Source organism: Dryobates pubescens, chromosome 14, assembly GCF_014839835.1.
Source record: "Dryobates pubescens isolate bDryPub1 chromosome 14, bDryPub1.pri, whole genome shotgun sequence".
In the NCBI taxonomy this organism is placed as follows: Eukaryota; Metazoa; Chordata; class Aves; order Piciformes; family Picidae; genus Dryobates; species Dryobates pubescens.
This window is the reverse complement of record NC_071625.1, coordinates 3267046-3293441: the sequence shown is the minus strand read 5'-3', so window position 1 is coordinate 3293441 and position 26396 is coordinate 3267046. Positions and strand designations below refer to the sequence as shown.

At 43.8% G+C, this 26396-nt stretch overlaps 1 protein-coding gene across 1 annotated transcript; it reads right to left on the bottom strand.

Annotated features, from left to right (window-relative positions):
* Positions 1-22: 22 nt before the first annotated feature.
* Positions 23-26396, bottom strand: SPAG1 (sperm associated antigen 1). The gene is made up of 19 exons (XM_054167464.1): positions 26297-26396; positions 25475-25616; positions 24283-24442; positions 23809-23934; positions 22141-22208; positions 20850-20968; positions 20281-20386; positions 19271-19401; positions 18933-19039; positions 17604-17766; positions 14962-15384; positions 14534-14633; positions 12699-12851; positions 8477-8652; positions 7626-7767; positions 6017-6143; positions 3509-3673; positions 1419-1790; positions 23-838 (listed from the first exon to the last, which is right to left on the bottom strand). The coding sequence occupies exons 2-19, from the start codon at positions 25612-25614 to the stop codon at positions 707-709; spliced, it is 2910 nt and encodes a 969-aa protein (XP_054023439.1). The 5' UTR covers positions 25615-25616; positions 26297-26396; the 3' UTR covers positions 23-706.

Sequence of the window (26396 nt, the reverse complement as noted above, 5' to 3'; positions counted from 1 at the left end):
CTCGCTCCCCTGGGTGTCACTCTCATGGCAGACCAGCAGTCCTTCCACACAGGAAAAAACTCCCTGCTCTAAAAATGCCTCCTGTGTTAGCAGCCCTTAAGACAGCAATTCCTTTGGTAATTAATGATTTTGACTCAAACTACTCCATGCCCAGCTGCTGTCATGCATTCACCTTTGCTGCTCAGCTGTACTTCACCAGACCCACTTCACCCTGTGTTGCATAGAGCAGGGAGAGCAAAGGAGCAGGTTGCCTGTTGCAGTTCAGCTGCAGGACGTGAAGAATACTTTGTGTAAGCTTAGAGCCAAGCTGCCTCCTGCCCCACAGATCCTGCAGCCCCTTTGGCACAGGGACACCCACCTCAGAACAGGACACACCAAAGGAGGCCTAAAGTGAGTTCTCTGGTACCAGCAAGGTGCTCCCCATCACCCATGCCCTGTGGAGTGTGGTCTGTCCATGGAATCAGCACAGCCTATCTGAAGTCAGCCTGTAAGAGCTCTGGTCCTGAGCACCAAGACATTAAATCCTAGAGACTAAAAATGGGTTACAGCTACAAGACAACGAAGAGAGCCAGTTCCAGATCTGCACAGGCTGCCAAACTGGCATTCACTCTGGGTAAGTCCCACTCAACCCATGCAAGGCTGCAGAGTTCCTACCTCCACCTTCCCAACATGGCCTCTATGCATGCAACCAGTAACATTTCACTTCCTAAAGTTCATAAACCTTTTTCAGGCTGTCCAGCTCCTCCAGGGAGTACTGGTTGCTGTGGCTTTCAGCAAGCAAAGCAAACAGGTGCTGAACCTGCTCTTTCTCAGTTTTGCTAAGAAGGGCCAGCACCACCTGGAAAAAAAGGGAAAAAAACAATTTATCATCAGCCCTGAGCTCCACTGAGGCTGCAGCAGCTCTGCTCTCAGGACAGGCTGAGGGGGCTGGGCTTGGGCAGCCTGGACAAGACTCTGGGGGACCTTAGAGCTGCCTTCCAATACCTGAAGGGATCCTACAGGAAGGCTGCAGAGAGACTTTTCCTGCAGAAGGTGTCTAGAGACAGGCCAAGGGGGAATGGTTTGAAGCTGAGGGAGAGCAGGGTTAGACTGGGGCTTAGGAAGAAGCTCTTCAGTACAAGGGTGGAGAGACTCTGGCACAGGCTGCCCAGGGAGGTTGTGACTTCTCCCAGGGGTGCTGAAGGCCAGGTTGGATGAGGCCTTGAGCAGCTGAGTCTAGTTGAGAGGTGTCCCTGCCCATGGTGGGGAGGTTGGAGGAGATGAGCTCTGGGGTCCCTTCCAGCCTGAGCCATTCTAGGATTCTGTGATTGCAATTGTGTTTCCCAGAATAGGAATCAGTGTATCCTTCCCTTTTGTGACAGGAAAGTTTCCCTTAGGTTCCTGTGCAGCTTTGCTACCCATCCAGTCCAGGTTCTTACCTTGAATCTTTCTGCTTTACTCAGGTAGAAAAGGTGCTGATAGACAAGGCCAGGATCTTTTCCAACCAGGTAATATTCCATGGACTGGATGAAAATCAAAAAGATTTCTCCTTCAAGCTTGTTGCTCATCAGTGCTGGCAGTTTCTTTGGCTCAGTAACTGTTAGAAGCTCTGCACAAGCAGCTTTATCTTTCGTGGTGTTCACTGCATTTACCATCTGCCCAAAGTCATAGGCATTAGATGCTTCAGAAATAGGCAGTTTCTCAGAGGTCCTCAGGGGCCCAGCCTTTTGATCTGCCTCCTCAGAAGTAACAGGATCAGTCAGAACATCTTCTGCTGTGGCAGACTGTCTCTCCTCCTGGTCATCAGTCACCTTCACAAAGAAAATGGCAGCAGATCCTTTTAATGTGACTCTGTAGGTAAGCCAAAGCTTGCTGAGTGCATGCATATGCCCATCAGTCTTGTCACTCGTTCAAGTTAGCACCTCACCCTTGGCAGGAGAGAGGTAGCCATCTTTATCTCTTGTGACACACAACTTTCTGCCTTAAGTCACCTTTGTAGTTGACACTTCCTTTCCCTGCTTGCCACTCCACTGTAGAAAGCCAGCTGAAGACCCCCAGGAGAAAGCTGAGGTGGACTGCATGCATGCAGGAAATGTGGAGCTGTGGAAGGAGAAAGCTCAGCGTGGTCCAACCGCCTGGCACCCACTGAGCTTCTCCAGAGTTTGCAGCCTGGCTCAAGTTTCATCAACCAGTCACTGGGAAATTAACCCTGGGTTTAACTCCACTTACTAAAATCTATTTCCAGCCTGTGGAAATAGAGTTGTGGAATTACTCTGAACTGACTACAACTCCTGGAGCACAGGGAATCTCTCTTCAGAGCATGCCAAGTGTTCTGGAAAGTCTGAAAGGTGCCTAGCACAGGGGAGCTTAGCTCAGTCCCTGCTGGGAAATGCCACCCTGGGCTTACAGGCAGTGTGTTCTATTTTCTACTCTGAAGAGAGAAATCTTGGCTGTCTTCTATATAGTTACAGCTTAGTTAAAATGAAGCAGTCCTGCTAAATCCCAGCTTCTCATTTCCTCACCTTCCTCTGCAGTCTGCTTTCATGAGCTGCCTGGCACTACAGCAGAGGACAGGGAGGGCTCTGTAAGGGCTGTAGTTATCACAGCAAAGATAACTGCTCCTGCCCCACCCCTGGAAAAGGACCACTGCCAGCAATGCAGGTAGGGTGAGCTGGGCTGTGAACAATGCAGTAACTTCCTCCAAGTGTTCCTCCAAGCACTCTGCAGGTCCTTCTGTCACAGCTCAGACCAAGGCTACCCCAACTTAAATCACACCCAGTGAAGTGTTCCAATAAAGCAGATTGTTTCTGTGCTAAGGACTGCACTGGCCACTACTTGGAAATGACAGCAGCAAATGGCAGTGTCACTGTGCAGCCTGGAGGCTATGTATTTGAAACTGCCAGGGGGGAAAGCCCCACATTCTTAAAGGACCAGCAAAGCTACAGCCCAAAACCATCAGGTGACAGAAAATCCTTTTCCTGCCTAATTCCACCCAGCACTCTGCAAGGCTGACATTTGGATCCAGCACACACCACCACATCACAGATTTCTTTCACAGCTGCTCCTCCATACTCTTGCTCTTTAAGGTAAGATTCCATTCTTCAGCCCAGTAACTTCACTGCTGGCAGGCCTGCTGAGCATGCACCTCTGCCAGCACAGCCCCAGGGGCTTCCCCAGCAGCAGGGACTTCAAAAGCAAAGCTGCTCTGTGACAGCTGCATTCTGTACAACAGGTCTGTCAAAGTCTTAAGCAGCTTTTGTTTGCAAGGAGCAGATCCTGAACTTCACTGTCCTCTAAATGACATTTGTTCTGAATGCACTCCAAAGCTTTGCTGTAGAGCTGTGGACACTGACCACTTCCTATGCAAGAATCCAGCCTAAAGGCCCTCAGAAGACCAGGACATATACAACCTCACACACACCTCCACCCCCCAGCTCTACAGCTAAGAAGTGCAAAACAAAAGCTTTAATATTATCTCTTCAAATGTGTGGCTCCTGGACTGCCTGCTTTCAGAAGTGAAGAGCAATACCTCTTGTATGGTTATTTTCTTCCTCTGCTTCTGCTGACTGCCAGCCACAGCACTGCTGCCAAGGTTAAGCAGTTGGGTTACCTCCTCTAGCTCCTTTTTTGCTTCCAGGACATCTGGATCTATTAGAAGTACTCTGGTGAAATCATCAACACTGGCTTGATAATTCTGTAGGTAGAAGGGAAAGTAAGTTTTAAGTAAGTAAATCACCAGGAGAAGAAATCTGAACTACCAGCCTGTCCTTTCCAGCTAAGGGAAATCAAAATAGTCTAAATAGGGGGCCCTTAGAGGGGGGCAAAGGAAACTGAGCCTGAGTTTGACTTAAAAGCACTAACAAATGACAAGGATGTTTCAAACCTGGACATTAGGAATTAAGAATTCTTAGACTACATTTTCTGTAGAGACAAAGTTAATGGCATCAGTTCTGAGGAGGACTGGAATATGTCACAGAAAAATCAAGACACCTTGAGGGCTGGAGTAGCAAAAATAAGGATGAAATGCAGCAGTAAAGAGCAGGAGACCAGACAGACAGTAAAAGATGAACATCATTCACTTGTGTGAAGGATCTCCTGTTTTTTCTGGTCCCCAGCAGAACCATAAGGTCACTGCAAGTCATTCATATTATCATGGACAAATCCTCCTGTACCAGCTGAGCTCTCTGCTCAGCACCTCAGCTGTAACAAAGGCATTGCTGACCAAGCCCCTCACATTCTCCTTCCTACATGGAATGTTCTGTTCAGTGCTGAGGCTGCAGAGGCACTGCAGTAAGTCTGTACATGAACTGAAGTCTGCTGTACCATGAAGGAAGAGTAAGTGCCTGTAAAGTGAATGCAGAAAAGGGGCAGATTGCTTTAATTAGAGCAGATGATAATTAAGCTAAGCCATTTGAATTACAGATGTGAAGATTCACATCTACAGTGAAATGAGATTCTGGAAGAGACTTCTGAAAACAATCACAGGGTCAGCAAGCACCCAACCCTCCTGCAGGTCAGATTGCATCCTGACAGAGTTCTCAAGCCAAATCACACAGATGCCTGCACCCAAAGCAAGCCACTTGATTTACCACAGAGGAACTGTTTGTTTCCCATCTTCCCTGAGCTGCATCTCAGTAAATCTATAATCCCCACTCTACTACATTCAGTTCCACTGCAGCTTAGTTCAGGGTCTTTGCCAAACTGCACACTTTTAGCTCTGACAGCTCTTCATTAGAGAGTCACCTGTCAGCCTCAAATCACTTTTCTTTCTCCCTCTGTTTTTACAATTCACCCACATCCCTGGAATGAGCACTAATGAAAGCACTGAATCCAACCACAACAAAAGGGTTTGGGAGCTCCTGGCTCAGACTCTTCAGAAGGGTTCTAGATTGTGCCTTCAAGAATACAGAAGCAGCTTTTTTTTTCCCTAGGATATTCTAAAAAGCAGGAATTACTTCTCCAGTTCCTGACACTCTTCACTAGTGTGCAGTTCCCTTTTCTGACTGGTGGGATCACTACATACCTTTGCTTGTATTTAGACTTATCTTTTATCAACTACAACAACATAAGAAGGTAACAGATGATTAATACTTGGTAGCTGAGTACAGTTACAGAAAAGATTTTACTCAAAACCAAAGCTTTGCAACTTCTTTGGTAATCAATCAGAGCAAACATTCAAAGTTTCATAGCTGTGGTACCAGAGGAACAGATTAATCACAACCAGAAGCTCCTGTGGTTCCTATGGCTTCCACTTGAATGCTGACATGGGATGAGAACAGTTCAGTGTATTTCTAAGCACAGACAGACTGTCCTCAGGTGATTAGTGAGAGATAATCAGGTAACTTTTTAAGACATCAAACACAAAGGAGGCCTGAGGGAAGCGTTTGTTTGATGGACACTGCTGAAACCTGGTGGATGCTTGGAGTGCTCACCTCCAGTTATAAAGAGCAACAAGGGTGAAAGACAAACAGCACCCCTGTGTGATGGGAAGGAACAGGCTGAGTGCTGACACCGTCCAGGGTGAGAAAGTGGATCACTGACAAAGGTTTGTAACATGTTTGGGGAAGGGAGAGAGAGAACAATGATGATTAACCCTCTGATTTAATAGGACTAGGACTCAAATATGAGCAGATGTCACAAGACAGTTTGACCTTTTAGTCTGGGTAGATGAAGACAGACTTGGAGAGAACCCATTGTCATCAGCAAAGATACATGGAGCACCTTGACAGCAAAAGCAGCCTGGGATCCCCATAAGAGTGTTAGAATGAAGTTGAAGCTGGGTGGATGCATCTCCAGTCCAAGCTCATTGGTTTCAGTATTCCCATTGTCTACAGTGATCACACACCAGCAGGCAGGGCTTGTGCTGCAAAAACATTGACACACTATGTCATCTGTGCCTGATGCTCTGCAAAGGAAAAAATCAGCAGCACTGCCTGCTTGCTGTGTATTCCCCCCCTGACTGCAACTACCTGATCACCTTTGAAGAGGATAAGCAAGTTTAGAAGTGCTTAATACCTGCCATGGTCTTTGTCCTCACCTGTAATCCTTTGTACGCTAGAGCTCTTCTATAAAAAGCTTTAATATTAGAATCTTCTAGCTGAAGAACATGATCACAATCCTGCTTAGCCTCTTCATATTTATACAGTTTCAAGTAACAGAGAGCTCTAACACAGAAAAAAAGAATACACTGCAATAAAAGTCAAGTCTACAGTGCTGTAGTGCCAACAGTATCTGAGTCATCAATGTTAACTGCGATACTTCACACATTTCAGTCTCAACGTGGCATTGTTCAAGAAGTACATCAAAGCCAGTAAGTATTAACAACATCACTGCACAGGCTTGGAGGGGGACAGACAACTGCAAGAAAGCAAACCTTCCAGTCTGGTTCAATGCTTCAAGTGAGGCAGCCATGGAAGTATTTTAAAAGCAGAGCCTATGATAGTAGAGCAGCGGACAGAGTGTCACAGAATGGCTCAGGTTGGAAGGGACCTCAGAGATCATCTCCTCCAACCTCCCCACCATGGGCAGGGACACCTCTGAACTAGACTTGGCTGCTCAAGGACTCATCCAACCTGGCCTTGAAGGCCAGAGAGGAAGCATCCACAACCTCCCTGGGCAGCCTATTCCAAAGTCTCACCAACCTCCTACTGAAGACCTTCTTCCTAAGCCCCAGTCTAACCCTGCTCTCCCTCAGTTTCAAACCATTCCCCCTTGGCCTGTCTCCAGACACCCTCTGCAGGAAAAGTCCCTCTGCAGCCTTCCTGTAGGATCCCTTCAGGTATTGGAAGGCAGCTCTAAGGTCCCCCCAGAGTCTTCTCCAGGCTGAACACCCCCAGCTCCCTCAGCTTATCCATATAGCAGAGCTGCTCCAGCCCTTGGCTCATCTTTGTGGCTTCCTCTGGACTCACTCCAGCAGCTCTGTGTCCTTCTTATGCTGGGGACACCAGAACTGGAGGCAGTATTGGATCTGAGGTCTCAGCAGAGCAGAGTCAGGTGGCAGAATACCCACTCTTGCCCTGCTGGCCACACTCTTCTGGATGCAACCCAGCACACAATTTGCCTTTGGGTAAAGTGGTGCTGCAGATTAAATAAGCAATACTGCTTCAGCACAGCAGTACTTGGAAGTCTCCCATTCAAGTAGTGGCCTAATCAAATCCTTCTTAGTTTGTGCAAGCTGATAAGATTACAGCATAAAGAATTATGCTGCAGAATTAGGTCAACCTTTAAAATAATCCTGTGGTATGACTGTGCTTCTGCTTTGGTTTGCTCCAAATGGTACCTTTGCCTTTCTGAATGTTTACTCTTCACATGCCAGATACTGCCTCTGCACTTTGGAGTCTCATTAAAACCATAGCAGTGTTCCCCAAAACTGCTGCAAGCTGTAATGCTAATTGTAACTTTCACTAGTGCCTACTCTCCAGTTAAAAGATTTTAAGAGCTACAAGAGTGGCATCAACACTGGCTCCCTTTGGAAAATTATGCAGTTTAACCAAAAACCCATTTTGGCATCAGAAATAGTCAGCAACTGGGGGACAAATCCCTTTTTTTTTTACAGCAAGGACTGAGGGGATGCAAAGTCTGTATTTGCAGTGGGAAAATATCATTATTGCTATCTCCCAAAGAGGGGTTGGATTCTGGATCTTTACCTGTTTGTGTAGATGGTGCATTCCTCAGAGTTTAACTTCAGGCATTCACTGTACTTGTTTACAGCTTCTTCATATTTACCCCTCCTGACAAAATCATTCCCTTCAGTTTTTAAGGTCTTGAACTTCTCCTCAGCCTTCTCACCTGCAGTACAAAAGGATCACAATGTCACCTAAGAAGGTCACTTCATTAAAGGGAGATGAAGACTCTACCCAGACTAAGAACAAATGCCCAGCAACTGGAGTATCTTTATAGGTCTGCACATGGCCTTTTCTGTCCTCTAAGAAAGGCAGAAGCCACCACAGCCACATTTGGCACAACACTGGCACAACAGACACTTCCCCATGCAGCAGAGTAACCATTTGGCTGGAAATAGTGGGAATGCACTTTCACCTCCATCTGTCTGCCCCTTCTGTGTGGTGAGGAGGGGCAGTGTACCCCCACTGAGATACCAATCTTGTTTTCAGTGCTTGATCTGGAGCCTTCCAGATCAACACCATCACACCAAGGTGGCCATAATTTGATCCAATATTCTTTCTGCAAGCAACTGTCCAACTTGTTATGCTGCACTGCCAATGACAAGCAAATCATCACATCACAGAGGTCAGTGACTCATCAGTAATATTCTGTTCATGACTATGCATCAAAGTGCTTTGAGGAACCTGAACAAACTTCTTTTAATCATGTTCTTCCATCTTTGTCTCCCCTCCTAAACTCCACATCATCTCTTGCATATACTCCTGGCTTAGACTAGAAGTCTTAGCTATGTTCTCTGACATGATTCAATTGCATTCCATGCTTCACTTAACAGGATTCTCTTTTGTGTCCATGGATTTGCCTTAGCTCTACATACGATTCCTCTGCAGCTCCTCTTCGCTGCTGCTGTCTGCAGTACTTCTTGGGCTGTCCTCTGAAGCCAAGGCTCCTCCATCCCACCTGTGCAGCTGAGCAGTGACTGGGACAACTGGAATTGGTGGCAGTTTCTCCCTCCACCTGGAGCCATCCTGATCTATTAAAATCTTTGTTATTCTGCAAAAGACAAGCCCCACCATCTGTTTAACTCAGGCTTGAATAACTTACACTCCAATTAAACAAGGTGCTGTTCCAGTTATTCAAAACCCAACAATGATCTTGAGACTAAGTCTAAAAAAAGACTCCACACCAGGCAGCAGTATTGCACTCATTTGAGATTCAGACTTTTGCCACCTTTTAGAGTATTCATGCCAGCATTCAGAAGACAAGAAGCTGACTTTAGCATCATCTGGAAATATTTAAGCACATTCCTGCTTTTGCCACTAAGCTCTAAATGCTGCCTGCCACAGGCCATAAAGAAATAGGGAAAAGCCATTATACATTGATTTTGTTTACTTTTCTCAGCTCTTTAGAGGTGCTAGCTGTAACAAGTGGAGGTTACAATAGCTTCACACCTCCAATTGCCAAGGTCAAATGCAACCTCTGAGGCAACAAACTCTCTTAAATAACCAAGGCAGGCCACAAAGTAGATATTCAATCAGAAATCTGTCCCTCAATCATTCTTTATCCCCACCTAAAAATGCAAAGAAAGCATACACAAACTGTTCAGCCTTTCTTGAACAAACACATACACAGACAGGTCAACTACTGCTGCACATGAGCAATGTGCAGCAATTCCAATGAGAGGTTCCCACTGCTGTGATACACTTTGGAGAAAGACTTAGCAAACACCAAGAAAGCCACAAGACTTCATGGTTCCATCACAGTTTCTGTGGGTTTGGGGCTTTTTAACCAAAAAAAAAAGCCAACAAACAAATATCAATTAACTATGAGAATAATAGTGAGATACACATCTTCTAATCTCAAAATGAGTTCAACTGGTGATAAGTCTAATATCTAAGAAAGGACAGTTCCAAGTTAAGCAACAAAGCAAATCACATCAGGACTGCAGGCAATAAACCTGGAATTTGGCTGTTTGGTGCATTTCCACCTAACACAGGTGTAAAAAACAGACTACAGGAATCCACACCCAACCCCCCCCCACACACAAACAACAAACTTCAATGTGGCAGGAAGAATGAGGCAGAAAGAGCATGAATTACCCAATGAGTTTTTTCTTGCCTAATTTTGTTCTTTTAAAATATTTGAGCAGCAGCTTTAAAACTAACCAAAAAAAACCCCAAACCCAACAACCCTGCATTTTTAAATTGCAAGTCAGTTCCTTCACCTACAGAATATCCCATCCCACAGCACTGTGTAGCTGCTTTTGCTTCTTGGTGAGCAAGAAGAGCATTGTTCTGTGTGTCAGCTGCAGTGCCCTTCCAGGGGCTGTATCATTCCTAAGCAGTATTTTACAGGCCATACCAACAGAGCATCCTGCCCAAGTCATGCTTTGCTCTAATTTTAGTAAAACTTAAGGGTTTGGGTTTTTTTTAATGATACTTTGAATTCAGTTGTTAAGAAAAAAAAGGTGGTACATCAACATAAATGAAAGAGCCCTAAGCTTTACTCAGGTTGTTTTGTTAAGAGAACAGAACTGTAGACTTCATATTAAAAAGGCAACTTTTTACATGTAGGTATTTCCCATAGAGAGTAAGAATCCTACTGTAAACCATGGTTCCTTTGGCTTCCTGTTTAATGTTTGTCCATTTACCAGAATGGGCTTAAAAATCTGAAGAAACTGATCCAAGTCATGCAGATCAATAGAAAGACTCCTGCAGTATTGGATGATCAATTGATTTCTTGTAATACAATAATTCAAGCATAGCCCTGTGAGCAATGCATGCCTGTGTGCCATGGTTAGCTGAAAAAGCACAGGCATCCTCTGACAAAGCTGAGACAAATACATTGTCTCTCCACAACCCCCACCCTAACTTGACCCAACAACCCTGCAGTTTTGGTGTTTCTCACCAATCTGTTTGTGGAGCATGATACTCACATGGGACTTTGTAATAAAAGCTCCTAAGCCACCTGATGCAGTTTGCCAACTGATAGGAAAAGAGCTGAGGCAACTGGAATGAAACTTTAGTTTACTCAATGGAAATGCATCAACATATTGCCCCACCTCAGGGTTTCTGCCTGTCTACACTGGGAAGCAAATAACGAAAGGCTCACTCCCGAGGCAATGAACATACACACAGGAGGAAATGAACTGCTGGTCACAAAGCTGGGGAAAGGCCATTTGTTACAAGCCTGCTTGAAGTGACTCTGCCTTGATTTGGTACACACCACTCAAAGAAACAGTCCTTACAATTCCTACAAAAAACACCTCAGGGGGACCAATAAAACATCCTCTAACCAACATGACAAACACTCAGGTAACTGTCGACTCCTGCTCTCAGCTGACTTCTCATTAAAGCAGGTACTTACGTTCTTTATGACTGTCATTTGGTTGCAAAATGGTCTGGTAAAAGCTTTGTACTCTAAATGCTACTTGTCCTTTGGGTGAGAATTACTAAAAGTATCAGACTGAACACCTCTTCAAGTCTAAAATTTTTGGAAGGCCTGCTTAGTTAGATCAGTACAAAAATCCAGGCCTCACTACAACCTCAGGCACAGGCAGGATGATGAGCTTTCCCTGTCAGCTGCCTGCAGCATCACCATCCAACTTCCAGCAGCAACTTCAAAACAAAGCAATCCTTCAGTAACAGCAGGTTGTTAAGACCTGATATTCCTAGTATTAAAAAGATCAAATTACAGTTTGTGGTTCTCCTTTTAGGTTAAAAGGCAGTAGGGGGACTACAATTCTTTTGTTAAGTGTTTAGCAGTTTTTTACTTTGGAAATTAGTACTTTGGTAAACAATTTCAGTTTAATCTATAAATGATAGAAGATTAAAAAGGAAATTAGAGCAAAAGTTCAGTTATGCACGAGGGCTATGCTTCAGAAACTAAGAATTTGCAAGCAAAAATTAATTACCAGCAGAAGAGAAGGAAGAAGCAGCTGAAATAAGGTGATGGGTTGCCAGGGAGGAAAGAGTAATGAGCAGTGAAGCTAAAAACATAAGGAAGGCCTAGAGAGGAGAAAAGGAAGAGTGTTAAGGTAAAGAAGGGAAATAAGCTCATTACTAAGCCACTTACAAGTCAAGGAAAAATGTGAAAAGAATCTCTGCAGGTAAAATAAGCAAGGGAGTTTTTAAACAGTGGAACAATCAGACAGGTACCAGGACAAGCACTTCCCTCACCAATCCAGGTGTAGATACAGCAGGGTCAGCAACAATTTGTTGTGTTACCAAAAACAAGACTTCTAAGAGGAGGTGATAAAGTACCATGACCTCCTTGGGTCACCCCTGGTTAAATAGGTAGAATTTAAAGGTATGAGGGACTTTTGAATGACGTAACAATGCAAGTGTGCACGGCCTTGCCTTCACACCTAAAAAGGTACCAGAATCCACTGTTAAAAGTCATCTGTATGTGGGTTCCTGCTCAGTGGTTAATGGTTGTTCTGCTTTCAGAAATACTATTTTTTCCCCCATTAAAAGAAAGAAGGAATCAAAAGGGAATGTAAAATCTTATCCTTCACGCACTCAAATGCTTCCAGCACGTGAGCACACAATTGCCATAGTGTGTATACACTCATTTTACACTACTAACACTTAATGATAGAAACTGAGACCTCTCTTGGCAGCAAGAATTAATGCTGCAAGCATCAAGACTACGCTTAATATTCAGTTATACTTTTTACACCTCTGAGAACCACTGCATGGAGCTACTTTGGTGTTCACACAACCGCAGCATGCTCAAGGGTTCACACCACAGGAATTTCCAACCACCACAGAAGACTGCTAACACAAAAAGGAAATAGAAATGACAGAGAAAAAAGCATTGCTTTACCTGGTATCAAATACAAGTCAGGAAAGAACAAAAGTTGGACCACCAGTGAAAAAAGACTTTAGAATATTGTATTTTTAAAACAGAAAGTGACCTGCTGCTGGCAGAGGGGAAGTGTGAAGTGATGAGCAAACAACTAAATAAAGCAGCCAGTCCTCTAGCTGTGATGACTTGTGATGGCCTCTGAGGGATACAGAACAGAGGCAGCATGTAAAATACAAACCCAGATTCTACTCTTCTGTGACTACCAGCAGAAAAGGTGTCAGTGGAGTTACCTATTAGCACTGTCATTTGCTGCCTGGATGCTGCTGTCTATCTGCAGGACTGTTTTATAATCAATGTAAGCCTGTTGATATCGCTCCAGAGACTCGCTGGCCATCGCTCGGCGCAGAAGAGGCTTCAGGGAGAACGGCTGAAGCTCCAGAGCTCTGGGAAGACAAACAGAAGCAAAGTGCAGGAGTGAAACAGTCACTGAACAACAGTAATAAAACTGGTTTATGATATACACAACTGCACACAAGAACTCTGTGACATAACCAAGGAAGATAGGAGCAAGTTATTTCTATCAATACCTGAAGTGGCGTACAGCTCAGGATCTCAGGATCATTTTTGGTTGGAAAAGACCTCCAAGATCAACCACATCCAACCTTATGACACTGGTAGTGTCATAGTTACTCAGATCCTTGTCTTCCATCTGGAAAACTGCTTTCATCACCAAGAGGACACAGTCTCAGGCTGTGCCAGGGGAGGTTCAGGCTGGATGTTAGGAAAAAGTTCTATACAGAAAGAATTGGAATGGGCTGCCTGGGGAGGTGGTGGAGTCGCCATCACTGGAGGTTTTCAGGAGGAGACTTGATGGGGTGCTTGGTGCCGTGGATTAGATGTTTGGGTGGTGTTGGATTGGTTGATGGGTTGGATGTGATGATCTTGAATGTCTCTTCCAACCTGGTTTATTCTATGTATTCTATGTATTCTAAGATCAATGAAATAACAGCTCCTTAAGAGCAAAATCTTAAGCTGTGCCTACATCTAGGGGGCATTCAAGCATGTGGTGCCTTTGCCTACATCATTTGCAGTTCTTCTTCCTCTAGAGGTCCCTTCCAACCCCTAACATCGATTCTATGATTCTATGGTGAGACTATAACCCCCCAAAGCTTTGCATTACTGATTTCAGTTGGAGTCTTACCAGACTTCAAACCTGCCAAACAGCCAAATGTGCTGGCTGTTAAGCATGCCATCTTGATTGATCAGCCAGCTTGGTTTATCAGCCATCTACTTTAACAAAAACTTGGTAACAAGTCTGTTTTTTCAGATGACATTTTCAGAAAACTCTTCTGTCAGGCAGAATCCATATGGTAAGACAAATATTGAGGTAAAACAAAGGTATACGCATCATTTGTTTTTAGATTTGGAGGGGAGTTAACAGTTGAGTTGTGCTGTAAAGAAACCCCAGCTGATCAGTTAATATGATTTCTGTTTTGGGATCCTTTTTTTGAACCATAAGCTTCAGTCTTACTAACCCTATCTGTGATAACACAAAAAATGCTACCCAGAAAGCCAGTGATCATTTAGTGGAAGGCAGTGTTTGGGATTTATTGAAGGTGTCTATTCTCTAACTTCTGTACCCTTACAAACCACAATAAGCAGAAAGAATTTTAGCTTACCTCCTGAACAGCCCTAATTACTGTTTATAACTATGCCAAGCATATAGTTAAAAATCCAAAGCAACAAACCAAACACAGAAAACCCACAACCATACAGATGCCTGAAAGCATTTTCCAGCACTGTGATAAGCATCTGGCTTAACACAGCTTTGACAAGTAAGTTACTACAGAGAATCACTGAAGTGAGCCTGCTTTTATATGAAGAATTCTAATCCTGCTATGCATTTCTGTGGACAGAAGCCTAACAACTGCCCTCAGACAGTAAGCTCAACCTTCCCTAGGTTCCATGTGATTCTTTACATAACTGGCAAAGATCTCTGTCATTCAGAGAAGGAATCAGACCTTACTGAAGCCTGTCCCAAGTCACACTGCAATAACAACATATCAGTTAAAGGTTTAGTCATCACCAGGAATGTTGCTGCTCTACATCGGAGGTTGCAATTTACCTGTTACAATCCTGAATGCAGTCCCTGCAGTTCCCTTCTTTGAGATAACACGCTGCTCTGTTGGAGTACAAGATACTTAAATCATCTGGACTTTGTTCTCCTAAAAGAAGTTACAATTAAAGTCAAAGATCATTACTAAAATCACATGCAAGAGTTAAAGACTTGCTCCCTGTAAGCTGCACTGCAGCGATGCAGTTTGCTGACAATGCAAAGCTGTGAGGAGCTCTCCTTTATCGTGTCACCTGGAACATGTAATTATTCAAACACATCTCTGTCCCAAGGAAGCTGAACTATTTCACTCATCTTTATATATGTTATGTCATCTACTGAAATGACAAAGAAATTTACTGCACAGTAGCTCCTGCCAAAAATCCAAGGCTAGGCTGGGCTAGGTGAGCCCAGGGTGAAGCACAAGGTGTTACACTTACCTAGGCCAGTGACATACTCGATGGCCTCTGAGTATTTGAGCACAGCTTCTCCAAACTGGCCACTCTTAAAGAGTTCATTTCCTTCACTTTTGAGCTTTGCTGCAGCAGGAGGAAGTGAAGAACTGCCACCACCAGCCGACTGACGCTCTGCTCCATGCGACCCGGAGATCTCAGATTCAGGGCTTGCACTCTCTTGGTGGCTGTGTAAATAGCCATTCACTTCTTCCTCACGGTCTGACGAATGCTTTTGTGCTTTTTTCCCAGATTTGCCTTTTTTCACTCTGCTCTCGGTGGAGTCCTTCTGCTTCTGTGTCTCTCTGTCCTCCGCCTTACCGCCTCCTCCTTTGCTATGAGACTTTCTCTGCGCGTTGCCCATCGCAGCCGCCTGCTCCGCAGCCTCCGCGCTCACTGGCACGCCGCTTTCTACGAGGAAGTTAATGAGCTGAGTTAGAGCTTGCATCATCAGAAGGAACTATCGTGCTGGCAGCAGAGGGGTGTGCAGCCAAGGAACGCGGCACCGATCCTTCAGGTGGCCTGACCTTAGCAAGATTTGCCTCAGAAAACACTTCCAAGAACAGAAAATGTCCTTACAAGTAACTGCAATTATTCCCGACAAGGCATCACTATGAATCCCCAGTTCTCCTTGCTGGGCACACCGTGAACCCCTCTTCTGTAGTGCCAGAATGGTACAGAGGTCGCCTTGACATTAACTCTTTAACCACTGGCTGTTACAATACTGAAACTTTGATTTTCCAGGCTGAAATCCAGATGCTGTATGTTAAACACACAGCTAACAACCCAGTAATGTTGAACCCTTCAAAACACTCCTCAAATATAGAACAGGAGGGATAAAAGCTTATAAATCATTCCCAGAAAGGCTTCATTTAAACATAATATCAAAAAGCCTTATATAGGTACTGCTGATCCTTCCAGTTTCCTTAGCAGTTATGATGATGACAACTCTGTTTATTTAAGGGCAGGAAGGCCACTACTGCAGAGAAACTAGGATACATCACAGAATGGCAGGGGTTGGAAGGGGCCTCCAGCAATCATTGAGTCTAACTCCCCTGCCAGAGCAGGATCACCCAGGGCTGATCACGCAGGAACACAGCCAGGCAGGTTTTGAAACTCTCCAGAGAAGGAGACTCCACAACCCCTCTGAGCAGCCTGCTCCAGGGCTCTGGCACCCTCACCACACAGAACTGTCTCCTTGTGTTGAGGGAGAACCTCCTGTGTTCCAGCTTGCTGTTCCTTGTCCTGTCACTGGGCACCACCCAGCAGAGCCTGGCCCCTTCATTCTGACACCCACCCCTCTTTGGTGATCAGATCACCTCTCAGCCTTCTCTTCCTCAGGCTAAACAGTCCCAGGCTTCTCTTTCTTCACAGGATATATCAGACTGATTAAAAACCTGGACTGACCTTGTATGTGTTTCAGTTTGAACACACAGAGTAATTTATGAAGCTGCTTGCCTCCCACATCTCAAACCCACTCATGTACATCTCAGGAACATGTGGCACTGAGGTCAGCTGACAACCTTCCCTGTGTTTAGAAGCCTAACCTTTCATCAACAGAATGGGAGTCTTCCTGTGGAGCTAGAAGGCACTTAGTCACCCAAATGCTCCCAGTGGAGGGCAACCTCAAATTAACTGATATGTGAGCTAGGGACAGGATCCAGCTGCTCTCCCAGGGGTTTAGCTGAGAAGACTTAGTGGGTATTCACAGATTTTGAAAAATGCATTTTCCTTAAATCTGTGTGCAACCAACCCTGCATTCTTAAAGTGATGTCCAGTTTGAAACCCCACAAGCTGATTTCATTTCAAGATAAAGACCTACCCAGCCCACAGAAAACACAGAAGTCACTTGTCATGAAGAGCCAACAGAAAGGAGAAGGCTGGAAATCACCCCAGGGATGCTGTTCTGTTGTGGGTTGAAGCCCAGGCAAGCAGCTGAATCTAAACCCAACCTGCCAGTCCAAGTCTCAGTAGCCCCTGCTTCCTCACTTCCTCCCAGTCAGGTGTTCTGATTGTGCCAGCAGCTTCATCTCAACACTCTTAGACATACACTAATCCAGGAGCAGGAGCTGCACTTGGACTTCTTGTAAACTACATACAGCACAAGAATTACATGGTGCTTGCCTCTAATACATACTTGCAGAGCACACAAATGAACTCTTGTATTAAAAGGCAGGGGGAAAAAAAGATTGATAGTTTTCAAAGCAAATAACAAAATCAAGTTATGTGCTACTTGGCCATTGGATTCAATCAAGGGAGGAAAAATGCAGAAGAAAAATGTGGTGATGGGAAGGCAGGAGAGCTGTGTGAGAGAAAGAGCTAAGAAACACCAAATGTTCTCCAACACCAGGAGCAATCCCCCACTGAGCTGAAAAAGGGCAGGTATAAATGACACAGGACACAGGCAGTAGGTATCTGTGGCAGTGTTTTCCATCTGCTCTGTTGTACCCTTTCTATAAATAATTCCAAAGGTGTGCAGTAAAACTGGATTCTAGATTTCACACTCAGACCTAATCTTAGTCTTCAAAGAGGCAAACACAGATGACTTGTGTGAATAAACATTGCAGTAACAAAGGCAATGATTTCCTCTCATTTCCCACTGGTTTTAAGCAAGGAATGACAGGACATACCTTGATCTCCACGGCTTCTTTCACACTCTTCTGTATTTTCCTGTCTTTCTCCATCACCTTCTGAATCCTCTATATCTTGAATAAGTATTCTTCTTCCTTTGCCTTGACTCTCAGCTACAGGCTTCAGACTTCCCAGTTTCTTTTCAATCTCTAACAGACTTTTCTGCAACAGAGAAAAGACAGCAATAGCAGAAACCATTTTTATGGGTATATAAGTTGTAACTGATATACAGAAAATAAATAATATCCATAAGATCCTGAAGAACCCAAGTCCTCTACTTGCGGGTTAACTTTACAACTCTAACAATAAAAGCTTGGCATCCCTTTTGAATTTCACATGTGAGTTACATGTCAAAGCTAAGCCCACCTACCCCAGTGGAGCTTTTTGAGAGACATTTCCAACTAACTTCCATCTGCTAAGACACTGACAGTGGCAGCAGATACAGCAGCAAAATTGTAGGCACCTAAATTACATTAGTAGAGAGGACTTGAGTGCCTACAGATTCTCACAAGTAATGAATAGAAGATCTGGTATTGTAGGCACCTAAATTACATTAGTAGAGAGGACTTGAGTGCCTACAGATTCTCACAAGTAATGAATAGAAGATCTGGTCACAGGTCAAGAGAAGGGATTCTGCCCCTTGACTCCACTTTTGTGGGACCCCACCTCCAATACTGCATCCAGTTCTGGTGACGCCAGCATAAGGACACATTGATGCTGGAGTGAGTCCAGAGGAAGGCCACAGAGATGATCCAAGGGCTGGAGCACCTCTGCTATGAGGATAGGCTGAGGGAGCTGGGGGTGTTCAGCCTAGACAAGAGAAGGGTCCAGGAGGACCTTAGAGCTGCCTTCCAATAGCTGAAAGGATCCTACAGGAAGGCTGCAGAGAGACTTTTCCTGAGGGTGTCTAGAGACAGGCCAAGGGGGAATGGTTTGAAACAGGGAGAGGAGGGTTAGACTGGAGCTGAGGAAGAAGTTCTTTAGTAGGAGGGTGGTGAGATTCTGGAATAGGCTGCCCAGGGAGGTTGTGGATGTCTCCTCCTTAGGGGATTTCAAGGCCAGGTTGAATGTCTGTTGAGAGGTGTCCCTGCCCGTGGTGGGGAGGTTGGAGTAGATGAGCTCTGAGGGCCTTTCCAACATGAGCCATTCTAGGATTCTATGACTGATTTCCACTACATGCCCTATGTGGCTTTGGAAAACTGATCATTGGCACAAAAGATTGTGTCTTCAAAACTCATCTTCAACAACAACATAAACTGTACTTGCTTTATGCTACAACTTCATACAAGCTCTTTTTAGTCACATTCAATGAATTCCTTCATCTTTACCTTAGCCAGAGCATGTCCTGGTTCAACACACAACACTTTGTTCAGATCCTCTATAGCTGTCTGGTAACTCTGCAACTGACTGCATACAGTGGCATGGCGCATCAGGGCTACAAAGGGACACAGTGCATTACTGAACTGTTTAAAGCTGGATACAAATACAGGATGAGCTGCATAAAGCTTCCCTGACCCCCAAATACAGTTAGAATTATTTTGAGAGGCTACTCTCTTTCCTTAGTCAGATTGGATCTGATCTAAAGCTCAATCAACTCAACAACATGAATGTCTATTTGCTAGAAATAAAACAATGCACAGAAGGTCAAGTTTATGTTCTCCTTTACCTTTTATGTTGTGAGGTTCCATATCTAGTACCTTCTCACAATCCTTCAAGGCACTGTCCCAGTCCTGAAGTTTGATTTCTGCTTGAGCTTTGTTATTATATGCAGCTGCAGTAGGTATTACTGATATACTCCTGAAAAGAGGGAATATTGGCCATGGTAGGCTTGTACTTACAAAATCAAATGCAGAAACATTTCACTCTTGGAAGCTGAAAACAATATCACAACAATATCAATGCTGATATTCTACCCACAAGAGTGCTTAGGAACCCCCTTCAGAGAGACCCAAGCAACTATCCACCAACTGGATTTACCATCTTCAGAGATGGCTTGCCAGGGCTTTGATTTGAGATGTCACAGAAAGATGCCATGGCACACCTATCACTTTCACTATTACCTCTTGCTGCCATTCCTGTAGACTTGAATGAAACTGCCAAATGAAACTTCTGAGTGTATTGAGAGTAACCACAAAGCTTTGGTGTTATAATGAAGAATAGGGGGTCACATGGTCTTCAACCTGATCTTGCTTGTAAAAGGGAAAGACTCAGGCACCAGTGGATGAATTGTGCAGGCCAATACCCGCCTGCGTGGCTGGTACTGCAGGCGGGCTTCAGCTTCTATGGCACCAGGATCATGCCTGAGGAGTAACAGCAACTGGGATGCACATGACAAATGGTGCAAGAGATTAATCACTGATGTGATTAATTAGAACTAATCTGTAATGAACTTAGTTTCTCAACAGACTGTATCTTTGTGTAAAATTGCCCTTGAATCTCAGTGGGCTTGGAGAAGCTGCAGAAATCTGTGACACCTGCAGACTGCATCCTGTCACTACTTCTCTATTATCTCTGTTGTCAGAGATACTGAAGTATTCTTCTGTCAAATCTTTCTGCCCTTTGGAAAATAACCTAATTATCACTAGTTGCTCCAGTAAGAAGTTGCTGTAAATGCATTGTTCTGAAAACAATATTCACAAGTGAGATTCATTCAAATGAAAGAAGCCAGCTCCTCACCGAGCGTAGTACGTCACTGCTTCCACATAGTCACCCGTTGCAAAGGCCTCGTTGCCCTTCTCTTTTTCACGAGTAGCAACGAAAATCTTCTCTTTCTGTGTCATGCCTGGAAAAAAGTATTTATACAGAACACCTAGCAGCTTGCACAGTGCAATCAAAATGCTGCCAGCTAAAATCTGCTGAATGTCATCACCTGTGTATTATTCTTTCAAAAGAACATGGATTGATAAAAGATAAATTTGTGGTTCATTTTCTACAGTTAAAACCTACATTCTCCTGATAGAATACGATTGAGAGTGCAAGGTGAAAGTGGTTGGCCAGCCTCTGCCATTGGTTTAGAATAGCAGATGTATGCTTTACTGCTTTACCTAAACACAGCAGAAGTATTTTCCCTGATCATTCCACCAAGATTGGGTTTTTTCCAAATAAGTCTTCAAGCTCAGTTGACTTCCTTGCAACTTTTAGCATCTCTAGGGGCTTTGAAGCCTATAATGTGCTTCTACCATTTGTACTGACACTCTCCAACACAGTATTACAATTACAGAAGAAATATGTTTCTAAGACCTTACCAGAGGTGTCTATTTCCTTTTGGATTACAGGTAGACTTGGCCTACTAAAAATTCTTGCTTTTGAGTTACTTTCTTCACAGCCTTCATCAATTTTAGAACACTCCTTTTCCACATCGAGCCTTAAATTACCACAAATAACAAAGTCAATGATGCTGCAGAGTCAGACTCTTCTCCTAACCAAAAGGCATGTTGTATTTCCACTATAAACCTAAGGAAAAGAGAGTTCCATTTTCTTTGACTAGTTAGGAAAACACTGTTCAGTCTCATCTCCTGTCCTCGTGTTCTTGTTTCATGTGCTTCTGCTTGTACTTACCCCACCTCTTCTTCCTCCTTTCTGGCTAAAACCAAGAAAATGTCTGCCTCACCTCCTTGCCATCTCCACAGTCGGTGGCTGCAGTCTCAACCCCAGCCCTGTCCAGTAGCTCTGTTAACCTCTGCCAAAATACCTAAGAAACAGCTTCAGAGCAACTCATACAGTAAAGGTGAGAGAGATTTTGAAACCGCACCAGACATTTCCAAGGCTACTCTGAGGCAGCTTTTGAAACCAGTGCCATAGTCCTATAAAACAAAGCCAGCAATAACCAATTCCTACACCATGTAGAAACACTCCACTGACTGCTTGTCTGTGTAGGATTGAATGAAAAGTTGCCTTTGCCTTCTGCAAGAGGCTTGGCAATAGGAATAATTTCTGCCTGAAGCAGAGGCAGTTTTGAAAATTTATTATGGGCTCATTGCAGGAATTCATCAGTTTGGGTTTTAATTTAGAATAGTGGCTTTAAATATACAGAAGATCAAATTTAAAAGCCCATGCTGAACAATCTTAGAAGTGCTTTAAAAATCGGGATAAATGAAGCTAATTGTAACTCCTGGATTCTATGTACCTCCACAGATTTTAGACTTTAGATGTTGAAAGGAAAAATTAAATCTGAAAGAAAATCACCTTTTTATTTATATTTTTTGCTGTCTTGTTATATTTCAAGCAACTTGTAGCAAAGTAGAGGTGATGTTGTTCTCAGCTGTTAACACCGCAATCATAGATTCACGGAATGGCTTGGGTTGGAAGGGACCTTAAAGATCACCACCTTCAAGGTCCCTAGTTCCATGGGCAGGGACATCCCCACACCAGACATTTGCATTTTAACAGAACATTTCTTCTGAACCCCCCCCACATCTCACCAAAGTGCTGCAGTTCCCTGAAATGCTGACCTTAAATATTTTCAAATCCAACAACACAGTTCCATCACTAAACAAGTAAATAAGAATTAGTAACAACTTCAAGCACTGGACATACTTGTCCCATTCACTGTAATCCCGTGGGATGTTTCTCTTGTTTCTTTGCTTGCTTTGTAATGTTTTGGTCTGAAAGAGAAACAGCCTGTAAGACCATTCTTAAAAGTGGAAATTCCTATTTTACAAATGTTGTTTCTGCAATACAGATTGCTAGTAACTAACACTGCTTGTGCCTAGTCTCAGCATAGTCTTGGAGACTGAATTGCTCTTGCTTTGAAGCAGCATGCACTCTTCAGATCACTGCCATCTGAGCAGCTCTTCAGTCTCACACTTTCTCTCCACTGTCCTGCTACTTAGCATCTCTTCTCCCTCAGTCATGAGATAATACTTCTGATATGCCCCTCCCAGCTTGTTGACTTGAACAATACTTAATAGCAAGGTGTGGTTCCAAAGAGGTATTCCACAGTGGAACAGCCAGTTCAAAATATTCCCTTCCACTCTGTCCTGGCCATTCAGCCCTCCTCTTACCTTGCACTCCATTGTTCACTGTTAGACCACTGTTCATTGTTCATTATTAGACCAATGGGATTGTCTGTAGAGTTGCAGATTTACAATTATCGGTGTCCAGACAAACACCTGACAGTGGTTACAGTACAAAGCCTAAATATCTGTGCCAGCTGGACTGAGCAGGTGATCAACTGGACCCAAGGAACAAGTAGCAATTTCTTAAACTAGCTGTGGTGGTGGCACTGCAACAAGGAAATCATTCTGCAGGTGGATGTAAACACCTGCATTTACATAATGCAAATGGGACCCTTCCTGTAAACACTTCTGACTATCCATAATGTTAGGTTAAACAAACTTTGACATTGTAGAACTTCAGAATTACTCTTAGTGTCCTCAGTCTTTCAAGAAGCTAGACAAAATGACATGTTTGGAGGAGGAAACTCCTAAATATGGCTTTCTGAAATATCATTAGTATGCATCCTGTTGGATATTACAAACATACAACACTAACATTTAAACCTTGTATGGGAGTACAGAAGTGATAAAAACTTCACTAGTTGCATGGTGTAAAATAGGAGAAAAAAACTTCTGAATTAAAAAAAAATAAAAGAAGAACATGAGGAAACTGATACCTAGGAAAAACTGTCAGTGTTTATTCTGTAGTCCTGAAGATTTGATAAGTATGCTGCATAGCTAAATAAGCATGGCTAAAGATGGAATGCCAACTCAAGGTACAAAAGGCTGCACATACAGCAGTGCAACCCATAGAAGTGGTTATGGAGTGGAACAGTTGGTGCAGAGGGTCCAGCATCCATGTGTGTGTATTTCATGGTATTTATTTTGGACTAGCTCCTGTCTGCTCTCATGGAACAAAAGCCTACTGGCTGCTGGAGAAAAGCTCCTGACACAACTTTTCCCAAAAGAACCTAGTTCATAGGTTTAAACACCACTTTGAAATGTGAATCAAGGAATATAAAAGAGTATTAATGGAGATTTGCTCCAGAAGCAAATTCTTGGGCAGAAACATTACTACAGGACACATCCATGTACTAAGGAGGCACTTTTGTTTAAGAATTGCTCTCTTACAAAGGAACTGACAGGGATTTAATTTCTGGTTAACAAAATAGATCTTGTGAGAAAGGCTCAAAGACTAGATGTTTGTACATAGAAAATGTCCATATTTTAGGCCTGGAATTAACATCCACTAGAAAAGTGGAGATACCTGATCAGCAGAAAGGGAGCTGCTGGAACAACGAACTGGAGGCAGGTTATCTGCTGTGTCCTGTACAGTGTCTGTTCTCAGCAGCTGTGGTTTCTCATCATCTTCATTCATTTCTCTCACCCAGCTCTGAAAATAAACAAATAATGCATCTGTACCTTAAAGCAGTAGAACAGATATATTTCATGGTCTACAACAACCCTTTTAATGGGGAAATTAATTAAGACAAAGAGCAGCTACACTTCTTTGAATATAAAGCAATCTACCACAAAAAAAACCAAACCACCAAAACCAAAACACAGCAGAGCATTAAAAATTCTGTGACATTCATTCCAAATAATAAAACAAAGAAAGAAAACCCACCACAATCCTTTGATCATTTAATCGTTTCATCAAATAATTACATCCTACTTAGGCAGAAGAGGAGGAAGGTTGATATCCTATCACTGGCCATTATAAACTGGAGTTCTACTGTACCATCAGTTCACCATTAATTGTTTCCCATTCTTCAGCTGTGAAGTCAGAGGCTGTGGCTGCAGGTTTGTCTTTTCTTAGAGCTCTGCTCCTTGGATCCAGAAGCTCAATACGCTTTTCACAACACAAGGTAAGTTCAGGGTAACATCCTTCTTCTCCAGACCTTTAAAATGCAAAGGGAGCAAAGTTAAAAGAATGATTAAACTGCACTGCATCCTCCCTACTTTTCTTCATGTGAAGCCTCTGTACAGTCACCACAGTGGCTGCAGAGTACTGTTCTCCTATTGCAATTGAATTCTACTATCACCTAGTAACATTTTTGACCAGAAAATTCTAGTGAGTTAACCTTCAACCACTATCCAATGCACACACATACAGAGTTCAGACTTGTCATCACACTGCTCACAGAAGAATGTTTTTGTCTCATTTTCAGCAAAAGTTAAACATGCACAGCCTCTGAACTGGATCTGGAGGTGCTGGAACATGGCCAGAGAAGGGCCACAAGGATGATTAGAGGGCTGGAGCACCTCTCCTATGAGGACAGATTGAGGGAGATGGGGCTATTCAGTCTGGAAAAGAGGAGGCTCTGAGGAGACCTAAATGTGGCCTCCCAGTATCTTAAGTGGGCCTACAGGAAAGCTGGGGAGGGACTTTTTAGGGTGTCAGGTAATGATAGGACTAGGGGGAATGGAAAAAAAACCTAGAAGTGGGTAGATTCAGATTGGATGTTAGGAAGTTCTTCCCCATGAGGGTGGTGAGACCCTGGCACAGGTTGCCCAGGGAGGTGGTGGAAGCCTCATCCCTGGAGGTTTTTAAGGCCAGGCTGGATGTGGCTCTGGGCAACCTGCTCTACTGTGAGGGGTCCCTGTCCATGGCACAGGGGTTGGAACTAGATGATCCTTGAGGTGCCTTCCAACCCTGACAATTCTATGATTCTATGAACTGACCACAGTCAGCAAGAGGGCTTTATGGCAGAATGGACTAACCTGCTCACACCTTCTGGAAGGTTGAAACAAAACATGGGTTTCTAGTGTTAAGAGTTTGGACACTTCTAACATGATTCATGGTTTTGAATTTTTAAGTTAGAATGTTACCAAGAGTTTCAAGACAAATAGAGCATTTAGGCAGAGGTTCCTTCAAATTTTACAGAGCAGGAATATAATTAGTACTAGAGGCAAGAAAATAAAATGTTTACCTTAATACCCTGAGAATCTTTTCCAGGTGTTTAACATCTGTGCATTTCTCAATAAATTTGTAGTCCAGATGACCAATAGGTATTTGATACGTTTTAGTAGTTCCTTGGTCCAGCAAAAATGGTACTGAGCCATCATCCATAACTAAATATTACAAGGAAAAAAAAATAATCTAGTGATTCTGTAAGAACTTAGTGATATTTTGAAGCAGTGCTCATTGAAGGAATAACCCTGCTTTTGCTCTGAAGCACTGCCCTGCTATGCAAGCAGATCTACTGCCACAAAAGGGAACTTTCAAATCTACAGACGTGCTCTTGACAGAGGTTTACTGACAGAAGTATATCTGTATTGTATCTGGTTTGTGGTTTGAAAAAACGTAACAGACATATGTAGAAACTCTACTGCCATTGCAAGCAGGACATTTAGGGAGAACACACCTGTATTGGCTGTGAGCAGGGAAATGATCTGTTCAGCCTGCTGGCCGAGCTGAAAGAGGAGGTCAAAAGGCTCAGGACTGCAAGGGAGTGTGAGAGGGAGATGAACTGGTGGGGCCAAGCTCTGCCCTCCCTGCACAGAAATGGGAGCCCCTGCCAGACAGCACCCAGGATCAAGGGGTCCCTGTATCCTGTCCTGGCCAGGTGGAAGACCGAAGTCCAAATGAAAGGGGTGAGTGGAAGCAAGTTCATGGCCGCGGCAGAAGGCAAGCACCCTCCTTGCCTTGCAACCCCGAATATTCTGTGATTCTGTGAGTAATTAAACAAACAAATCTCTCAGCTTTTGTCTCCAACATTCACTGCTTTTCTTTAAGCACCATGTGGTATTACCTGTTTTAAGCAGACGTGGTGGAGATGAAAGAGAACCTGGTGCAGGACTCTTCACGCTTTTCAAAGGGAAGAAGTATCCAATGGAATGGCAACCTCTGCC

Excerpts from the sequence above, each read along its gene's own strand:
- SPAG1 (XM_054167464.1), bottom strand. The coding sequence starts at position 25,614 with ATGGATGATGGCTCAGTACCATTTTTGCTGGACCAAGGAACTACTAAA. Across the intron at positions 12,852-14,533 it reads TGCATTCAGGATTGTAACAG|AGCTCTGGAGCTTCAGCCGT; the intron begins GTAAATTGCAAC and ends TTGTCTTCCCAG. Across the intron at positions 8,653-12,698 it reads GCAAATGACAGTGCTAATAG|AATAACAAAGATTTTAATAG; the intron begins GTAACTCCACTG and ends TGTCTTTTGCAG.